We start from the raw sequence: 22,522 nt of genomic DNA, 5'->3' as shown, positions 1-22,522 counted from the left end.
GCCAGGCTGGTCTCAAACTCCTGGGCTCAAGATCTACCCACCTCTGCCTCTGCCTGCCAAAGTGCTTGGATTACAGGCATGAACCACTGCACCCAACCTATACCTCATTTTTATTTAATAAAATAAAAATATAAAGCACCTTTTAAAGTAACTTTGGTCCCCTGTATTTATATCCTGAAAACAAATATATAAACATTATAGAGAAAATAAATTAAAAAGTAAGATTATCCTAAAAATTCTGTTTCTTTCACCTGGTAGTGGAAAGTCAAATCTTGTAGTATGTTAGCACTCTAATTATTTTAGAATCTAATGAATAATATCAGGTATAGCTAAGAATAAACAAATACCTACAGGAAGACAAGAGCAATGGCGTTAGCTCATTAGAATGGTATAATATTTATAATTGGCTTACTGGTTTTTACTCATCTGATATGTCTTGCCTATAACAGGCAAGATATAGTAACTATTTGAGTTGAGTTAAACTAATCATATAATACAGTGTAGGTGACAATGGGGCTAGAAGGAGGAGGCTGATCAGAGTGGGAAGGGAGGAAAAGTGTTAGCAAGAGAGAAAGCAAAGAACATAGGCCATAGAAAACAAAACTAAAATTTAGCGTGGGAGAAGAGGAAAGGAACATGGAATACAGAGGAAAATTTGTTGGGGAGAGAGCATTGTAAAAAACTGAAGGAATCTTCATTAAATGTGAAGGACTCGAAGGAAAAGTGAGGCAAGTGTTACTCAAGTTAATTAGAAAACTTCTTTTTATCTGGCTATACTAGCTATATGAGACTTTATCTGTAATATTTTTAGTACCTTTAAGTTTCTTTTAAAATTACTTTTGCATATGTCATCACTTTGTCTCTGTATAAAACACTGTAAAATACATAACACATTTATTTTCTCATTTTACGTAAATCAAACTATTTGCCCAAGGTCAAATTTAGAGTTAGAATTCAAGTTCCTGAATTATAACAGTGCTCATCTCAGTAACAGATATTTCTTAATCACAGAGCTGAATTCAGTGTCCCACTATTAATAAGTCATTAATTACGTTTCCCATTTGAGCATTGTGAGTGGCTCATTCCAGGCAGTGTATATAAATGGGACTCAAAAGTTTTCTCTTCTGAATCATGTCTATATTGAGGCATCCACGGATCCCTGACAGCTGCATGTAGGGTGAGGGGATGGTTGCCATAGGATATTCAGGAAATGAGTTGGTGCATGGGGGTCAAAGGTAGGCTGACAATATGCCTGCTGTCTTATCTGGGACAGGTATCCATCCCACTCTTATAACAGCTGATGCTGCTCTGAGTGCTGGAGCTGTAGAAACCTGCCCATAATCAGAATAAGGAGTCTTGAAATATGAACTCTTAAAACCATACACACGTTAGAAGCAAAATAATGTAATAATTTAAAAGCTCAAGTGCAGTTTTGCCACTAACTATGTGACTTTAAGGAAATTATTTAATCTCATTTAACCTAAGCTTCAGTTCCTTCATCTACAAAGTGGGGATAATAATTAGAAGGATTAGATGCTGAATATATGATACTTCATATATGAAGCTTGAATTTAGTACCTACTCAATAGTGGTAACTATCTTTTTAAATATTTTTAAAATAGAAATTTATTTCTAATCCAGGGGTATTGTGAGAATTTTATGAAAGTGAATCAAAATTTAATGCTTGCATTTTTAAAAGTATTCAGTAATGCTAGGGAATAATATTAATATAAGTTATACATATGAGAAAGTTCTAAGATGAAGAAACATACATACACATTTCATGAGAAATTGGTTTTGGTCTTATGAATGGATAGTTTTCTTTAATAAGGATTGTCAGTAACATTCATTGATATATTTTTGGGCCAAAGACAGATGACTTCCTTAGTTATTAAGACTTGAACTTATAACAACCTGGCTTGTTCCTCAGAAAAATTGTTTTCCATAGGGTTTTATTGTTTTGTTAAGTCTTTAAAAAATTTTTTGTTTTCAGGTAGTGTTAGATCTGGCCAGTGGCATAAGTTGTATAATTATGTTAGCATTCCATCTTCTGGGACACATCTGGTATGTTTATTCAACCTTGTAGACTTCTCTGACAACGATTTGGCTTTCTGGGTTCCCTTGAGATATTAACAAACTACCTAAGTCATTTCAACTCACATCCTCAGGAATAGAAGGAGATACAGTGTTTGGTTGAGAATCTTCAACTTGGGAATACCATATTTTCTCTTGATTTATAAGGAGAAGATTGTAATAGTAATAAATGATGTAAGATTAAAGATTTCAATACTTTATAAGTTTTGCTTCTCTGTGTTTAGTCTCTGTCTTCATTTGTAAAATATAAATTTTTCACTTTCTTCTGCTTAGGAATAAAGAGACTATATAAAACTCTAAAGTATTATTTATGATGATGAACCCATTACATTTCAAGGATAATATTTGCTTTCATGTTTAATAGTTGTAGGATTAGAGGAACTGAGAAGCTCCTTAGCCACCAACATCTAAGGTTGTAGAGGGATGAAATCTGCATCTTTGGAGGTTCAGGATTTTCTGCCCTTGGCCCTCTTGGAGATCAAGGAACAAATACAGTGGATCATTAGAATAGCTTACTAAAGTACATCAGTAAAATCCCTCCACCTAAGTACAAATCAAGTATTGCTATGAACCTTACCTACTAAAAAGCCTACATTTTCCTCTAGGAGATAAAGTCTACATTTTTATATGCTAATTATCACATCGTCATAATACCAGCTAAAAGCATTTGATAAAAATATTAGTAAAATTTTTATATATGCTATATAACTTCTGCATCTAGGTGAAGTGAGCGATTTTGGGCAAGTGAGCAATTTTGAATTCATCACTAGTTTTGGATCAACAGTCACATTTATGCCTTGGATTACTTTTCTTTTTATTTTCTTGGGCAGTATATGGCAGCTTATTATATAGATCAGGTATTTAATGCATATTTGAAATATTACTAGAAGAAAACAGTTTTTAAATTTTTTATTCATGAAGGGTTCATAGAAATATTCTGGTTTTAACCTCACTATTTTCTAAATAAAGCTATAACATTATGGTTAAGTGATTTGTCTGCTAGCTCACAAAACTAAACATGGATTAATTGCAGAATGTGGACTAAAATCAGGTATTTTGGTCTTACTACAGCCTTTGTTGTCAATGTTATTATATGGCCAATTGTTCTCAAATATTAGGATGCTATTATAGCAGTCACAATATAGGTTAAAAAATCTGAAAATCTGAGATCCAAAATCCAAAACTTTTGAGTGCTAACATGAAACTCAAAGGAAATGCTTATTAGAGCCTTTTGGAATGTGGATTTTCAGATTTTGGGATGCTCAACCACTAAGTATAAGTATAATGAAAATATTTCAAAATCCAAAAAAATTTTTACATCAGAAGCACTTCTGGTCCCAAGAATTTCAGATAAAGGATACTTAACCTTGTATTACTAGGCAAAATACAATTGAACTTTCTAAAAATGATAAAATTTGGAAATGTGTTTTCTACCTGTGATTCTTAGAAGGGAGAACATACAGATGCTTAATAAAATAGATGGGGCATGTGTTAAAATTTGAATATCATAGCACTAAATCTAAATTTGTATGTAATTTTTAATTTTATCATTTAAATTTTATAACATCTTAGATTATTATAGACTTAATTATGAAACTCTCCTGATGAATAGGGCTTTTTAAAAATTGAATATTTACTGATCTTTAAAATGACAGAATAGACATTGTGAATGTATGGGAAAGAATACACGCTTTTCCTGATGCTAAAATATGGGAACTGCCTAGCACAAGGCTTGCCGTGAGACATGTTTTTAAAGGATCTATTTCTTTGCCTATGTTAAGCAAGATCATGTATAAGCAATACAGGAGTCTCAGAAACATCACCTATAGTATTATCCTCTGTTAATCACTTGTTTTATAATCTCTAAGCTTGATGTTACAAATGGTTGACCTCCCACTAAATCCATAAAGGCAAACATAAAAATAGAAGCAGAACAGTGTTAATATTATCAGATAAATATTTAACTACATGTTTAGAAATAATTACTTCTGATGTTTATTTAATAACTCTTAGGGCATACTCCAACAGTAAATTAATAAATTATTTTCCTCTAGTCCATTGTGTGAGATAATCTTTTAAAAGTACTACAATGGAATTATAAAAGTAATGTAATTGGAATAATTTTCAAGAGAGGTCTTCTGTTGCTTGAGTGGAAATTAGGGAAATTAGGAAAGAAGAAGAAGAGATATTATATTGTTTGCCATATAATACTGTATATAATATTCTTTGATTAAATACAGTTTAAAGACTACATTACAAAATTTTGGTTTTAAGATCTCTGAAGTTCCTTAAGAACATGATTGCACTACACTGTAATACACAACAAAGCTGATCCAGGTGAAAAACTTTTAGTTGTATCTTTGTTTATCTATGGGTCTTATTCCCAGTAAGGTTGTAAGGATTTCTGTTAAAACTTTCATTCTCCTAACAATATTGAAATTTACATAAATTATTTTTGTTTTTATTGTTTTCTCTGTATTTACTGCTTATTGTAGAAACTGAACAGGAAATAATGTTGATACTCAGTTTTTCACATTTTTCACTGCTGAGGGTAGTCTTATTTTACTGAATTAATTATGAACTTAACTTTGTGTTGTAAGGCCTACAGAATGTTTTCTCCTAGCTGAGAAGAGAGAGAGAGAGATCCAGACTAAATGAAGGTCAAAACAAAAAGTCTGACTTCAATTTACCAGGTTTTGTTGTATCCTCATCATGTGTACTGTCACTACAGTGACCTACCTTAAAATATATATATGCATTTTAAGCTATCATGCAAGCTAATTATAGTGCTGATGATATTATTAATAATATGCTTGTATATGCCAGACACTGTGCATATATGGTAAATATTATCTTCTCAACAACCCAATTTTATAGAGGAAGAACTGTGTTTCTGATCAGTTTAAGCAACTTGTTCAAGGGCTGTCAAAGCTGGTAATCAGTGGGTCTGGCTCTGTCTCAGATATGTCCTACTCCAGTGCCTGTGCTCTTAACTTCTTGTATTAATCTACCTTCCACTTTTATAGAGTGGGAAATGTAGAATAAAAACAAAATTCTGTTGATCATTATACTTGCCTTTATTTATAGCCAACATTTTAAAACATTTGCTTTCCTGATTTTTGAACCCTTGCTTGTGCTTATTGTTAATTTAGTAGATGGAAGGATGACCAGAGCCATATGTTTTGCAAGGACCATAATTTTTTGTCCCCACAGTCTGCTTCACTCCCCACTGTTCTTGAATAGGAGAATAAAAGAAGTGTTAGGATGGATTTTCAAAGTTACTAAACTATTTTAGTAATTGCAGGGGAAAATAGCATTTTTAAGAAAATATGTTTGTTTAAACAATGTAATTTAATGGTCAGGGTATTGGATTATGAGTTGGACAACAAAATTATCTTTAAAAAAAATAAATGTACCACTTTATTCCTTAATTATTAAATTAGTATATTATTTACTGTTTCTATCCTTCATGGGAAAATTGTGAAAAATATTATAGCTACTCCAATCAAGTGTTTTATGTCATGTAAACAGCCAGTTATAAGAAGGACAATTTTTAAATTATTGCTATAAAATTATTTTGTTTTTTAGAAAAGTCTTATTTAGCATTTCTGAAAGATGTCTAGATGGTAGCACTATTATTGCATGAAGAGCCTTGCCTGCATTTAAGTCTTTCAAATAAATATCTGTTCTGAAGACGAAACATTTTGTGTAAGGAAAAATATATTTACTACTTTTGGAATTGTGATTTCTCATATTGGTGTTACATTATTTTCTTAATGTTACCATAATTACTTTTTTAGCGTATTTTGGGATCTCTACTGTGCAGCTCCAGAGAGACGTGAAACATGTGAACACTCAAGTGAAGCAAAAGCCTTCCATGATTATGTAAGTTAACATATAATTTTATAAAGTTATATTGTCAGTTTTCTTCTTAACCACTACTCTTAAAAATACCTTGGCTCATCCATTCTTTTGTTTTGGTACTTAAGAGATTGGTTGGTCTTTTCTTTTTCTTGAAAAGTAGGCTCATAACTTTAAATGTGAAATAGAAAGGGGCGTTTGAGTCTCGTTGAAGCTTAGGATAAAGCGTAGTCCTAATGCTAAGCTATTAAAGAAATTTCTTATCTTTAAGCAGATCTGATTTATGAAATTTCAGATTTTATGAAAATTAAATATATAGTAATTCTTTATTCTACAAAAACACTAATCATAAGATTTCTATAAATGATCAATTCCTCCCTTGCACAAAGATTTTTGATTAAGTATAGGAATATTCTGTTCTTCTCCTTTTGTAACTTTTGGTTGTATATCATAAGGCTAAATATCTTCCCTACTGAATTCATTTCCCCAAATATTGTGGATTCAAGGAAATACCAGACAAGAGAGTAGAAGATTCTGTGCAAAAATGAAAATGTAAATGTTTTTAAATCTTAAAGAACAGCAGTGGAGTGTCCTTGGCTTGAGCATTTTTTTTTTAGAAGGACTGCAAATCTGATTTTAGAGAGTTGATAGTATCAGGAAGTAGAACTGTGAAAAAAAAGAAAAACAGTGAAGATAAGAATGAGGAAATGATATTATGAAGAGGCTGGGAAAACATGTTTGCAGAACTAACCATAAAAGAGGGACAGACTGAGTTTAAGATGGAGGAAATCCAGTTTTCCTGGTTGGGAGGAAGTGAATTGGGGCTGGAGCTTGAGGAAATATCTGATAACCTAAAACTTAACCATAGGGATATTTGTCAAGTATGTAGAGGCTAGCATTGTTCTGTGTAAAAAGCCTTAAAAACTAGAACCAGCACTCAAAAGTGAAAAAAGACCTTGTTCTTCCAAGAAAAATAATTCAGCCTTAGACTGAAGAGTAGAAATGTCCAGAAGAATTATACCCTCCAAAATAGTATAAGGAAGAGCATGCAGACTTAAGGGAAGTGAAAAATCTTGGCTACCTGGCAGGGACTGTGCAGTTCTTTAAATGTGTACTCATCTTACTTAAGTGAGAGTGCTTGTGATTACCTCATCTGACATTGATTGTACACATAAAGCTTGATATGCACTTAACAATAGCTCTTGGGAACAAGGTGAGTGAAAGGGATACTACTGCAAATAAAAAGTTGAGAAAAAACAGATAAGGCAGGGTCCAGGTCATAGGATTTATCTAAACAAACCAATTTTCCTTTTTTACCCTCAGTTGACAGTAGAAAGTAAGGCAGAGATCCACCGATGAAGAATATAAGGAATCAGATAGAGTTGGGGTACCCCATCTCATCTATTCCTTACACTGAGAGATGCATGCCTCTATTTGGCCTGTCGGTCATGGGAGATGTTGTCTCCACTAATTTTGACAACTAGATGGCATTAGAGGGTGTCAGTATTCTACTCTTAAAGAAGATATAATATTTGATAGCCTACATTTTAAGAAATTAATCATATAAATACTTTTTCAAAATTACATTCTGTAGAAAGATGTACCTTGCTATTCAACATGGAGATCTTAAGAGGAAAACTGAACTAATTTAGCAGCTCTTTCTAAAAGCATTAGATAAATCATCATCATTGTTGTCATAATCACTTTCATCATCATCATCTTGCATTCATAAGACCCTTCGAAAATTTCCAAGTATTCACACTTACAGCTTTAGAAATACACTTAAATAGGTTTTGGAAATGAGGACTAGTCAGAGGTAGGAGCAAAATTAGAATAGATTTTAAAGGAAGAAAAACCCCTTACCATGTAATTTGGTCCTTAGAAAATATAGTTTAGAAAAAAATCAGTATTTGAATTTTATAATTCATTATGAATATTAGCATATTGTATCAGAGATTTAATTTTAACTTAAATATTAGTTTTAAGAGACTTGATTTATTCTTGTATGGTGTTTTTATTACATCTTAAAGCCAATTTATTTTCATGTTAATACATCTCTGATTTGTTTTTTAATTGGAGGTTGGTGAAAGATGGATTTTGACCTACATGATTTTATATTACGGTTGGATTTTTTAAAATACATTAATTTCTTTTATGAAGACATCTTTTTTTTAATGAATAGAATTTTCTAAATTCTTAATGGTAGATAATTTCTGAAAATGATTGACAAATTTATTTCTAACATGTAAATATAGTAGTTTGAAAGACTTGGGAAAGAAAATGTAAAATTCTGGACTGTTATATTCCTGAATTTGAGTTTATTACATAATTACTTCTATAATGGTAATTAATATGTTTACCTACTGAATTTTAAAGTAGTACTCAAGGAAGCATTCTGAAAAATACTTTCTTCAATAGCTGCGTTTTTAGTGTTAAAAATGCTCACATGCATGTATAAATGTTTAAAATTAGTCTTATTATTTTATAGTTACTTATCTATAAGATTGAGTGAATAATGACAGATAAGCTACTTTTTAAAAGAAATACTGGAGGCATAATGAGATAAATAATGAATAATTCTGTTAATTTAAAATAGGCCAAAATGTTAAAATGACTATTTTTGATAGTGGAATAATGCATGATTTTTACTTTTGTCTGTATATATTTCCGTATTTTCCAAATATCTGCAATTATTAATTATTTCATATTCAGGAAAGTTACTTTAAAACAGATTAAATTTCACCTTTCAGTGAGTTCTAATTGCTCTTCTGAGATTGGAAAATAAAAAAACTTAATGAAATAAAATTTAAATTTACCATGTTACATGCACAGGCATTTAGCATTTCTTATGAAAGACATCTGTTGTTTTTTGTATGTGCACATATTGAGAGACATCCATAAACTGAATAGTTGTAATTTTGAGCCATTCTAAAATTTATTTTTAACCACGTTACTGAGGTATGATTGACATACAAAAAGCTGTACATATGTAATGTATAAACTTGATGTGTTTGAAGATTAGTGTGCATTCATGAAACCATCATCACAACCAATGCCATAAACTTATCTGTCACCTCCAAAAGTTCTTCTCCCCTTTTTGCTTTATTTTTTCCCTTTTGTGGTGAGACTACTTAACGTGAGATACACCCTCTTAAGAAATTTTTAAGTATACAATACAGTATTGTTAATCATATGCCCTATGTTGTACAATAGATCTCCAGAATTTATTTATCTTGTAAGACTAGATCTTTGTACCCCCTACCAACACCATGCCATTTTTACTTCCCCTTATCCCGTGTCAACCACAATTCTACTTTCTGCTTCATGAATTGGACTATTTTGGAATCCACATATAAGTGAAATCATGAAGTATTTGTCCTTCTATAACTGGTTTATTTCACTTAGCATAATATCCTCCAGGTTCATCCATGTTGTCACAAATGGCAGGATTTCCTTTGTTTTCTAAGGCTGAGTACATTCTATTGTGTGTATATACCACATTTTCTTTATTCAGTTATCTGTTGGTGGACACATAGGTAGAATCCATATATTGGCTATTATGAATAATGTTGCAGTGAACATGAGAATGCAAGTATTTCTTGGAGATTCAGTTCCTTTAAATGTACACTATACTCAGAAGGGAGATTGATAGAGCAAATGGTAAAACTATTTTTAATTTTTTGAGGAACCTCTATAATATTTCCCATAGAGGTTGCACCTACCAATGGTGTACAAGTGTTCCCTTTTCTCCACATCCTCACTAAAACTTGTCCTTCATTTTGTAATTTTTGAAAACCTTTTTTTGTAATTATTATTTTAGAAATACATTTTGGCTTTTGGTTTTTAAATTTTTTGTTTTGTTTTTTGATCACTGCCTATTAGAATGTGGATTTTTGTCACTTTATTATTTTATTTGCCAAAGAATTTTCGATGTAGTGTTAATATCTTTTTTCTTGAAAAATCACCATGTTCATACTTAAGAGAAAAGGAGGAAAAAAGAGAAGCATTTAAATGAATAAAACCTTGATCTTCTTTAATTCATATTTGAAAATATAGGAACTTATTTAGCATATGTGTTACAATGCTTAATATAAAAGAAAAATATATTTAGAAATGTATTAACAGTAGTGTGTAGGGATGTGTTTTTGAATAACAACGCTAGAAAGTGTACAAGGAAATGATTACAAATCAGCATAACGGTTACTTTTGACACGTGGGAAGAAGTTATGATTGGGCTGGCTTTATGGAAGGTGCTTCAGAGATGGGTGTCAGAGTTCTGTTTTCCTTGACCAAGGTGGTAGTTACAAGTGTGCTTGCTTTATAATATTTTGTAATGCCATAAATTTACTTTTGTATCTTTCTATATTTGTTTTTTAATTTTTAAATAAGATTCTTAAAACATATTTAAGATAATTAACTTTAGAAAAATAATAGGTACAGTAGTTTCTAATGCAGTTCCAGCATTGCTGTGGTTCATATTTAAGAACTGGTTAGGAATGATCTCCAAACAAATCTAGGTTTTACGGTACAACAATTAAATTATATTGCCACATGTCGAGGAAAGATCTAGCATGGCCCTGTCATTTTTGTCCTGAGTTAAAACCAGTTTACTCTAAGCTATAAAATTATTATTATATATTGTTATTAAAAATGAAACCATTGTATCAAGTGATTAAAAATAATACCTACTAACTTGAAAGTTTATTGCATTAGGTTTTATTTTCTCTCTATTAGTATGTTTTATTTTACTCTGAAATCATAAGCAATGTTTTTATCTGCAATTAGTTAATGTTTACTAGATGTTTTTTCTGCTACAGCTTAACATTAAATTGTTTAACAATTTATTTCTTATTCCATTTATTTCCAAAATACTTCAGAAAAGTATCAACATATGCTACTAAACTTTTAATGAAAATGAAATACAGTGATTATAATTTTAGTTTCTTAGTATGAGTGAAAGATTCCTTAGTTGTCCTAAAGCAAAGATAGAACCAAACTTTTAATTGCTTTAGTGTGATAGTAATGAAATCAAATTATTACAATGAGTTGTTTGAGAGCAGAGAATTTGATTTTTCTTTCTCAGGATCTATCAAATAATAGAAGTTCAATGAATATTAACAGAATGTAGTAGTTCTTTAGTTAGGAAACTGAAAATGTTTCAAATCTTTCAAATGTTCAGGTAAATTGATAGGCTTGAGTCATAATTGATGACAAAAGTGACTTAACTTTTGTATTCTTGCATAAAAGAATTTTTATAACATCTACAAAGGATAATGTTAACAATTTGTAGTAAAAAGTGATATATAAACACGTCAATACAATAAGTAATAAATGTTTTCTTGAACACCTCAGATTTTTGCAGATAATTATGCATTATTTTAGAAACCTATGTCTGTAGAAACTATCCCAGAGAGTTAATGATCCCTTTGTTATTATCTTGTAACATCTTCTGCATACCTTATATCATCACCCCTGCATATTAGATGTCTTCTGCATATGTTCTTAATGTCCTTTATGTTAGATTTTTGAAATGGGATGTTTTCTCTAATAATTTGTGAACTCCCTCAGAGAATAACTTTTTCTTATTTATCTTTTTCATCTCCTGTATCTAGTATGGTGCCTAGCATGAGATATTTGAATATACATTTAAATATAAAATTAAAAATGATTATATGTGTTTATCATTTTTAATTTTAATATAACTGGATATGTAGTTGCAAGAAGGTAATTTAATACTACTTTTATTCACTTTGTGTTTCAGTACAAATTTGGTTAGGGCAGAAACTTGTAAAGACATAACAAGTCAATCAAAGCAGATAGCAGTGCCTTTATGTCTTGAGAGGCATGGCGCTAAAGAATATAGCAATGAACAAGATAGATACAGTTTCTATCCTCATGGGCCTACCCTCTGGCAAGAAATCTTTTCTTAAGAAGTTTGTGCTGGGTGCGGTGACTCAAGTCTGTAATCTCAGCACTTTGGGAGGCTGAGGTGTGCAGATCACGAGGTCAGGAGTTTGAGACCAGCCTGGCCAACATGGTGAAACCCCCGTCTCTACTAAAAATAGAAAAAATTAGCTGGTCGTGGTGGTGGGTACCTGTAATCCCAGCTACTTGGGAGGCTGAGGCAGGAGAATTACTTGAACTGGGGAAGCAGAGGTCTCAGTGAGTCGAGATCATGCCACTGGACTCCAGCCCAGGCGACAATGCGAGCCTCTGTCTCAAGAAAAGAGAAGTTTGAATTATCAAATAGTAAAATACAGATAGAGATACAGTATAGTTTTATATTATTGAATCAGATGAAATTTATAGATATGTAAGAATATGAATCTCAGCATACATCAAAAGTTATGTCTGCTTAATATATTAGATTTTGGCATATAGTAGGCATTTAGTGTATGCTCAAATGAACAGTGTCACGCTGGGCCATAATACTATTAAAAACTTACAGACTAGAAACAAAGTTATATTTGAAATCCATTAGGATAATAAAAAATTTGCAAGTACACATTGATGTTTATCAGTTACTATATAGGCCATGGTTCACCTCAACAGGTTAAGATTCTGTTTTAGCCTTATTCATTTTAACCATATTATTTCTGTTATTTGTTTTCATTTCCTGTATTAGCTAGTTTAATTTATTTTTCCATGTATAAACCTTATAAACTACCTTATATTCTTTGTAGCATAAGGTAAGTTTTTTTTTTGCTTTTGTTTTAGTGTAAACTGTGTTGATCTGAAGAAGTACATTCACCTACTTTACCTGTGACTTGTGTGTGGCTCTAGTCCTAGTTTGACATTTTGGCCTGGGATTGTATCTGAGTGGCTTCTGGGTGCTATACAGCTAATAACTATGATGTTAAATAAATAAAATAATAGATGATAAATGGTATTTTCCTGTTTCTTTTGATCCTGAGATTTCCTGTAGGCAATATGTTATTTTAGTCACTGGATGGGAAACATGAATAAAGGAAGATGATCAAGGAAACTAAAGCACTGTGGAAGGAGAATTCTACTTAAGTCTTTTACAGCATAATTTACAGCATATATAGATATGGGTTTCTTAAATTCATAAAGAAATAAATGAAGGAACTAATGTGGAAAAGAGAAACAGAACAGGATGACTTCATTTAAAATTCATTTTATTGTAAAAATTATATTTTTAAAGTATATATTTTAAACAAACATCATAAGCCCCCTTCTCTTGCTGAAATATTTTTAAATCATAATCTACTTTCTGGTAAATGTGAAAAGATGATTATGGAAAGATCTTTATTCCTTACTATTTTTACGTTGATGTTACACTGCCTGTGATTATGCTGCCAATAGTATCAAAAAATTTAAAAAACATGATATTCTTTCAAAAATAGCATGCATTTTTAACTTACAATTGGAGATGTAAAATTCATAAAATTTATAACTTACTATCGGAGATGTAGAAATCATAGAAAATAAGTTGAAGATTTTTTAAAAGTAAAAATGTAACTGAATTCCTTAGATTTGTCGAGTCATATTTTTATAGCCACGTTTTTACTTTTTATTCACCTTCATCTAAAATGATTGTATTTTAGGTAACTTAGAAAAGTGAATATATCTCTTATTTTTATTCTTTTTCCTTGACTTATGAAGGAAAGGAAAAAATTCATTAGCAAATCTCATCTTTCACTTATACCCCAAACTATAGTTTTGAATTGTTGTGTTTTCTTGTTTTTGGTGGGATTGGCAACTGAGATTAGAGGTTTATATCTTTTTTAAATAAAAGCTTCACAATTTCAAGTACTGTGTCTTTGATGGAATATATACTTTGAGATAAGTAATAGTTACTTAGCCAGAAATAATGGATAGAGCTGTAATGATGTGACACTCTATTTTGTACTAACAAGAATACATTATCTGTTTTCAGACTCCTTGAAATATCGATAAATTTTGTTGCATTTATTCTTAGTATTCACTTCTTTTATTCTACATATAGATGATGTGCTTTCCATTGTCTCTTGGGTTTAAAATCACAATTACTTCTATAATACAAGGAATTATTTGCAGCCAGCCACAGTAGATATTATCAGTTCCCAAAGATTAGGTGCTTTAAATTTTCTAGAAGGAAAGTCTCAGAATCTCTTGAAAAAGAAGGTACAGATATTTTCAAGGTAGATTTTAAGTTTTTCTTATCAAAGTCAAGCTTAACTTTAAAAATGTATGTATTTGTTAATATCTTTTTAAAGAAGAAAAGGGCACAACTACTAACAAACGTAACTATGCTGTGGGGAGGATTATCCTTGAGGGAGTTAGGATCATTCTTCTGACATAGGATTTTTCTCAGTCACTTTGCAAGCTGGGGCCCTCTGGCAGGTGATGCCCCTGCCCAGGCCTTGCTTGGCCATGCTGCCTGCCACAGGAGGTGGTGCACTCACTCTGCCCATGTGCACACCAGCTCAGTCTGTGGCTCGGCTGGACATGCCACCGCCTGACTGTGTTATAGCTTGTACCTGCATTTGGCAGTTCCTGGGTTTTTGTCCTGCATCCAAGAAGAATGAGGATGCAGTAACAATTGAAGGGTGAGAAGGGTGGAGAAGAATTTTATTGAGCAGTGAAATAGTTCTCAGTGGAGAGGGTATGCAAGGGTGGTCGACCATCTGGAATCGGGTGGTTTTCTCCCAGTGTGACTGAGTCCAGGGCTTTTATGGGCTCAGAATAGGGGAATGCATGCTGAATGGTTTGTGAGTATGCAAAAAGGTTGAAACAAAGACACCACTCAAAGGAGGGCATGACAGTGTAAAAAACCAATTAGGGGAGGGTAGGTATATATAAAATGGTTGAAGGGTGGGGATCAAGCAGAAGAAAGTGTCTCAAATGGGAAGAAGATTCTCAGTCTAGTCTCTGAATTTGATTTTTAGCTTGGCTTTCAGGCTTTAACCTGTCTTTGGCTTGGAGGTGGGGTTTCACCAGGAATGTGCCCCTAATCTGCCTAGGCATTTGCCTGCCTCCTCCCACTGTCACTTCTGTCATTTATTTATTAACTTTTTTCTGAAAACCTGTTTGTGTACAAATTACTTGGATCGAAGTATGGTAGGTAAAAAGATTTATAAAAATTTCTCTGTTTAGGGGTTCATAATCTGTTTGGAAAGGTATATGAGCTGTGTACCTCAAGAATTAACTTCTATGAGTGTAATACAGATAATAACCCTAAACTGTAAGGTTTAAATGCTACAAATGTGCACTGGCTTTTGAATGATGACTAGGATTTAGATAAGAGAAGTGCTGGTGAAGGTGTATTAGAGAAACTGGATGAAGTTGGGAAAATACAAGGTATATTTAAGGAACACTAAGCTGAGCTGTTTAACTAGAATTGAAAAATCAAACACAGGATCAGTGCTTAGCTAACAGATGGTAGACTTTAAAACTGCAAGGAGATTGTGAAGTTATCCCACTGAAAAGTGGTTTCATGCTGAGGTCCTTGAATCCCTGGAGTATTGTGGAAGGGCCATAGATGGTGCCTAGGAATGAGAGAAAACCCGATCATAGAGGTTCTTGGACTCCTTCTCTTTTTAAACAAAGCATTTCAGTTCTCCCCTATCGCAATTCCTTCTATTTTCTCTTTCTAATTAAATTGAATCTCCATATACTCAGTTACCCATGATGTAAATGACTCTTCTTTTTATTCTATTGCTTTTCTTTACCTCCGACTAGTTATCAAAACTACAAAATAGTAGTTTTAATAGGGTAGAAGAAGTAGGAAGGCAGTGTCCTGATCATGTTTGGCTTAGTTTCGTAAGATAATGACATATAATAAAATAGTTTTAGGCAGGAGTGTTTTGTGTAAAACGTAGAAAAAAAAAAAAACTAGAAAATAATTGCCTGAAAATTTCTTACATGTCTTTTCCTCTGTAATCCCACTCTGGGCACCTTAGTTAATGTCTTTATCATGTTCCAAAAGCATTGCAATAGCTATTTCTGCATCTGCCTCAAACCCCTACCCCCATTCTAGAATTCTCAAGGGTTCTTGGCAAACCCTTGAAAAATAATTTTTTTAAAAAAAAATCTTAATCCATTATAGTTCAAAACTTTCAATAATAAAGTTTGAAAACTGCTTATTTTAGTCATTTGAATAGATAAGAAATCTGGTATCTAGAGAAGTTAAGGACATGTCATTGTTTAAAAACTTGAGTGTGGTTTAACCACAAAAACTCAGGTTTTCCACATTTTCATCTAGTACTTTTCCAACTACATTGGATAAAACTTTTGCTCCATCTGCCATAGTCATTTTTTAGCATATTCAAAAAATAGCAAATTATATTTTAGGATGATTAATTTGAGGGCATGATGAGGACTGAAGAAAGGCAAGGACTAAAGGCCAAGACATTGAGGAGGCTATTCTAATAGTGTTGGTATACACTGAAAATTCAGCCCCTGAATTAGGGTGGTGACATAAATAAAATAGAAAATAATGAATGAAAATTAAGAAGAGATTGTCTAGTTGTAAGGATTGAGGAAGAGAGCAAAATTAAAAATAATTTGTAATTAATGTGACTGATAAGGGATTTGTGATACGCTTAGCAGAAATCTGAAATTAGGGAGGAAGAACATAGAGAAGGTGGATTAAGCAAAAAAGTGGGTTAAATTAATGAAGGAGTAAAGGTAAAATAATAATTGAGGCCTGGGGATAGAAAGATGTGAAAAAGGCTCACATTTAAGGGGTGATAGGAAGGAAGAGACTAGCATGAAAACCAGGGAACATATAATTCAGTGAGAGGTAAAGACTTATCACACTAAGCAGACCAACTTAGATAGCGTAACTGTTATGTTCTGTAACCCAGTACATTTCCCAAAGCTGTTCACTGTTTCAGAATGCTTCCAACTTGAACTTTGCATCCCAGGGCAACTAAGTTGTTTGGTGTGAACATACTGTCTTGAGTACCTAAGATATTCAAAAGCTGTTTGTGGTTGTTGAAGCAAGACTTGAGACTCAAACTACGTCAATGCCTGAATGATTTTTATAGGGCAAATTTCATTTTAGAAAGTAGTCAAGTATTGTATAAGGGGGACAACTAGATTCAAATTTAGGAAAAAAATTAAATGGACTTAAATGATCCATGGCTTCTTCCAGAAGTTGTGGAAACTTAGGTTAATAGGGAAATCTCTCAACATATTAGCCCTTTCTTCATTGTAGCTATGTTTTAGCAAGCATGTATTGAATTACCAGTTAAGAGCAGTGTAAAAATTCTCATACTTTAGGGAGGTAAGCATATTTAAAGACTAAAAATACATCATATTCAATTTGATAGCCTAGTGGTTTGTACTTAATTGGCATTCCATAAATATTTGATGAAAGAATGACTGGATAAATGAAAGAATGTATATTCTTCAGGCATACTATTTCTAAATGAAGTGCCCCCAATTCTGTGGGAACATTATACCACTCTTCTGTGATTCTTTCAATATTATTTCTTGCTTTCCTTTGATTATGATCTTGTCCTGCTTATCACCTTAGCGCATCCCTCATCCTCATCATTATCCTAGTTTTGCCATCCCTAAGATAGTTATGAAAAGAGAAAATAAAAGAAAATATTTTAGAAATGAGGTTATATCATAGTTTTTATTATGGACAAAAACCCAAATACATAAAGGAAATAGAGTCTTCAGATATCACAAAATGACTTCTATCTTCTTTACAATAGTACATCTTAATTCAGTGTGTATGTTAGAAACTATGGGAATACTTTTCATATGGAAATCTTATCACACAGCCATAATACATGAGGCTGACTTTTTACTTTTTGCTCTAGCCTGGAATATTCTCGTGAAAGGCTATTGGGAGCTTGCTGTAAGTTAAATCTGTGGAACCTATTTCATCACAGGCTACCTACCTATATACCTTTATCTTTTCCAGACCAGGAATATAACCACTGATCTTTTCTTTCCACTGTCAGTTTTTCTTCTCATAGGGCTTATACCTTTCTTTATGCATAGAATTCTAACTCCATTAACTACAGAGAAATATAAGAGGTAACAGTAACACTGGGAAGGCTGAGGAGGATTGGGAGTTTACATTTGGAATATAAATGGAAGTTACCTATTTTTGTCTCCACATTCACGTTCTTATTTATTTATTTATTTGGGAAGTTATAGGAAGAGTCAAGTGGGTGGGGCATTGTAAGTTCCCAAATCATTGTAAGAACGATTTAGAATACACTCTTACTTAATTTCTATCTTGTCCAGTTAAGAGTTCAGACATCTTTGAGTTCAGACCAAGATAGGCTTGAGCTGGCAGCACTGTGAGGTCTAGTAGAACTTGTGGTGTCCTTGGAGCCCTCTCACTTTTTAAATGGTCTCTCTGGGAGGTCACGCTGAATGGGAGGGCATTTCCTAGCTGACCTCAGAGGTTCTCCCAGCTATTCAGCAGCTGCCTTTTACTGCTTAGTTTTCATCAGCTTGTTCACTTGCTGGGACGTTCAGATTAATTCTACCTTTGAGAGAAACTGGCTTTTGTGTTACTGAATGTTTGGGTTTAGTTTCTTCAGTGCCTGTGAGGTTTTAATAGCAAGTGTTACTTAGGGAACTTTTCTGCCTTTTAATACTAGTTTCCTTCAGTTACTCTTAGCTAGCTTCTAGACTTTCCTGGGTCAAAATTGTGCATCTAGTTGGATGAATTTCTCTTTCTTATCTGAGAGATGCTCATTTCCAGAATAAAATGATTTGTGCCTTTGCTCAGGGACCAACCTGTTTGGATCTGTTTCCCAGATACTCTTTGAATCTGTTCTCAACCTTTTTTCCCCCCGTTTAAATTCTTTTTTTTTTTTTTTTTTTTTTGAGACAGAGTTTCACTCTTGTTACCCAGGCTGGAGTGCAATGGCGCGATCTCAGCTCACCGCAACCTCCGCCTCCTGGGTTCAGGCAATTCTCCTGCCTCAGCCTCCTGAGTAGCTGGGATTACAGGCACACGCCACCATGCCCAGCTAATTTTTTGTATTTTTAGTAGAGACGGGGTTTCACCATGTTGACCAGGATGGTCTCGATCTCTTGACCTCGTGATCCACCCGCCTCAGCCTCCCAAAGTGCTGGGATTACAGGCGTGAGCCACCGCGCCCGGCCCCCCGCCGTTTAAATTCTATTAAACAGTAGTCAACCTTAACAATTTCCATCAGTGGGAAAAGTTAGGTTTTCTTCTAATATTTCTGCTTCTGCTTCTGTAAGCTCTCCTGTCATTCAGGGGAAAAAACAAGCTCTGCCTCTGTAGAGAGAATTATCCCAGTGAAATTATGAGACTGGCTTTCAGTGCTTTGCTTGATTTGATTTTCATTCAAACTAGTAAGTTAAAATGTTTTTCCCTTCTTTTTTCTTAATTTTCACAATGTTAAAATAATAGGAAGACTAAATTGAAACAAATTATCTCAGTAAATTTCTCTGAAGTTAAAAAATCCTAGTAGGATTTTTTTCTCTTATTTTGGAAGTTTAAGAAGTTATAATTGTGTATAGTAATTCAAATGTATATATAGTTTTTATGGGTTATTAGTCCCTGTCTGGAGCAAAGAGCAGCAGTTGCTTACCTTACTCCTATTGAAAGACTAGAATAGTAGTAATAAAAGGAAACTCTTAGGGAACTACAGTTGCTTAATTTATATTGTAAAAAGAAAGAAATTTAGGACTTTTTAAAGTGAAACTGCAATTCCTGTGAAGCCCTTTTAATTTTTTTATACTGATAATGGAAGTTAATTAGAAATCTAAAGAAGGAATGATTTATCATGTCATTAAATATTTCTAGAGAAAAAATTTGTGCGTTTTTTTTCTTGAGTAAAATATAAGAAGGTAGACACTCTACTTATTTTACTTAGTGGTGCTCTCAAGAATAAGAACCTAAGAACCGTCTCTGTTGGGGGGAGTCAGTGAATTGAATTAGAGTTAAAACAGATTCATAAGAGTAAACGGTAATTTACTATAGGGTTTTAATTTTTGTAGTTTATTCTAAACTAGCAGGGAAAAATACTTTTTACTTAAACTGGTCCAAAATATTTAAAAATAAGCAAAAAGTAAATTTTTGTGAAACTTGAAATCTTCGGGGAGTTGCAATTAACAAATTTCTCAACTAATATTTTCATTTTCAATGGAAAATACATCATCTTATAACATGTTACATGTTCAATAATGCCTAAAATTATCCCTCAGTGCCTCTAAAATATATCAGACATTTAAATTTTAAAGAAATTAAGATTTTGTTTTATATTATGAATTGAAACACTTAATTTTTAAGGTCTTTGCTGCTACTTTACATGAAACTGACATTGTGGTAGCCTTGTGGCCAAACTGAACTTATTCTGCTTATTAAAAATGTAAGCAAGACTATGCAAACTGATGCTTCATGTTTATATTTGACAGACAACTAGCTGATACGGTTTAAATTACCGTAACTATCTCCTTTATTTTTCTCAGGAAGGGGGCAGGTGGGGATTTCTTTTTGTGTTAGATCAGCTGAAAATTTTTAGAATGCAGAAGGATAAATTGGAACTTGCTCCCTACTAGTCATGTCCAATAATTCTAGAAAGCTCCTCACTCCCCTTTTCATATTAAAGTTGATTTTTCTCATGGGTTTTCCTGCCATTATTTTAATGTGGTCAGTACAAAGCACACCATATTTTGGCTAACTTAGTTGATGATGATGTGATAAGAGTGAGTGTAAACATTTAAGAATTTCTTCTCAGGTCACATGTCACAGGATTTGCCAGGAGAAATCTTGTTCTTTTTTGCTATATAAACACAACATAAGGACCATTGTAGAAAAAAAAAAAAAGAAAAGAAAATTCATGAAGCCATCACTGCAGCTCTGCCAGCAGGCATGAAAACCTTTTTATCTCATGTAAATGAGATGGCTAAAGAACTTTACAATGATCCACTTGTCCCTAATGCATAGTAAATACATTTTCTTTTCTTTATGATTTTGTTAATAACATTTTCTTTTCACTAGCCTGTATTTTTTGAAGTAGGCTGCTCACCTGTTATACTTCTTGGAATGTCAGTAGTACAGAGTTTAATATAACATGTATTTTTTCCCTCAGTGCAATGTGGCCAATTATTTTCAGTGATGGTTTGCATGTATTTTATCAGGCTCAAATTTTGTGTAAATTGTTTAGAAACACTAAGCTATTCAGAACGATGTTCATAAGCTTATTTGTTTATGCTCATTGTATTTTTCAAAATTATAGTATAATGTAGTAGAGACCATAGAACTATTTTTTATAACATTCAATAAAAACACAATAAGGATTCAGATAATTCATTGTAAGAGGTGAACTTAATAACAAATTGTTGTTGTAATTTTCTAGTAGTTTTTGAGAAATGATTTTGGTACATTGTTTTTATGGTATATATTTCTATCACTTCAGAATAGTTGTCATTAGTTGAAGCCTCAACAGCCTGATCAGAATTTTCATATCCATTGTAGCTTTTTACCTTTTCCAAAGATAGTGACAGTACCTGCCGTCCAACATGCTCTTCTGCAATGTGACCATGCCAGTCTACTGAATCTAAACTGGCCTTAATGACTTGCTTGTAATAGAATGGAGTGGAAGTGATGCTATGTAACTTCTGATAATAGGTCAGAAGAAGCCTTGAAGCTTCTTCCTTGGTCTCTTGGAATGCTTTCTGGCTGTGCCTTCTTGGGATGCTCTGTCTTAAAACCATGTCACCATTCTGTGATAAGTGCAGTCCCAAATCAACAGTGTAAACCTTCCAGTAATGTGAGCCTAGCCGTCTAATCATCTGAGCCCGGGCACTAGTGCTACAGGTGGAAAAGCCCGTGGTAGTTTGCATCTTCACAAATGAGCAGACATTATGGAGTCTGCAGAGACAGTCATTATTATCTCCATTCACTGGCCAAAGTCCTAAACTGGAGAACCCATGAGCATAATAAAAGGGTGTTACTTTTTCTACCACTAAGTTTGGGATGTTTGTTATGCAGCAGTAAATAATCTTGGAAGTGGGGTGTTGCTGTAACAAAACCTAATGTGCATTGGACCAGCTGGTGGGTGGAAAGACTCTTCATGAAGCTTGGAAGGGACTCATGAAGACTGATGGTGAGGGATTGAAAGATAGTAATGACAGTGTTATTTGATACTGAAAGTAAGAAGATCTCTGTTATCTAGTAGTAGCAAATTTTGCAAAACTGTCACCCAGGGTAACATGGAAAATAGAAAATGAACCAATGGACCACTAATGAAATGATGGATTGGCAAAGGAGATTCCCAGGCAGAACATCTAAAGTGTCAGCTGTTTCTTTTAGCCCTGTCTCATGATATATGGATAGAGAAAACTGAGCTAAAAAAGGAATTCTTGTTTTAAAGCAAAGGACTCCCAAAGCAAAAAAGGGCCTCAGAACAAAAGTCAAATGCAGAACAGAGTTAGGAAAATGCAGTCTCAGGGCAAAGACGAAACTAAGATGTAACTATAAAATCTTTGTTAAGTCCTCAGAAAGATTTGAGATGATGTCTCGTAGAACCTTTCAGACACACAAAAGGCCATCCAAGTATCTTTAGGATATGCCTCCTAGTTTTTCTCTGTTAAACAAAAGGGCTTCTAAGAA

The 22,522-nt window shown here is 33.1% G+C and overlaps 1 protein-coding gene across 4 annotated transcripts in view; it reads left to right on the top strand.

The window, feature by feature from the left end:
* Positions 1-22,522, top strand: part of SSBP2 (single stranded DNA binding protein 2) — a 336,503-nt gene that overhangs the window by 122,974 nt on the left and 191,007 nt on the right. For all 4 annotated transcript variants that reach the window (XM_012477556.3, XM_012477555.3, XM_012477552.2 and 1 more), the window contains exon 4: positions 5,895-5,979. In XM_012477556.3, the coding sequence (XP_012332979.2) occupies positions 5,895-5,979 (85 nt within the window). The remainder of the gene's footprint in view (positions 1-5,894; positions 5,980-22,522) is intronic.

This window comes from Aotus nancymaae, unplaced genomic scaffold (genome assembly GCF_030222135.1).
Source record: "Aotus nancymaae isolate 86718 unplaced genomic scaffold, 86718_ANA_hifiasm-v0.15.2.pri h1tg000014l, whole genome shotgun sequence".
Classification (NCBI taxonomy): Eukaryota; Metazoa; Chordata; class Mammalia; order Primates; family Aotidae; genus Aotus; species Aotus nancymaae.
Note: the sequence above shows the minus strand (reverse complement) of the source record. Positions and strands in the feature narration are given on the sequence as shown.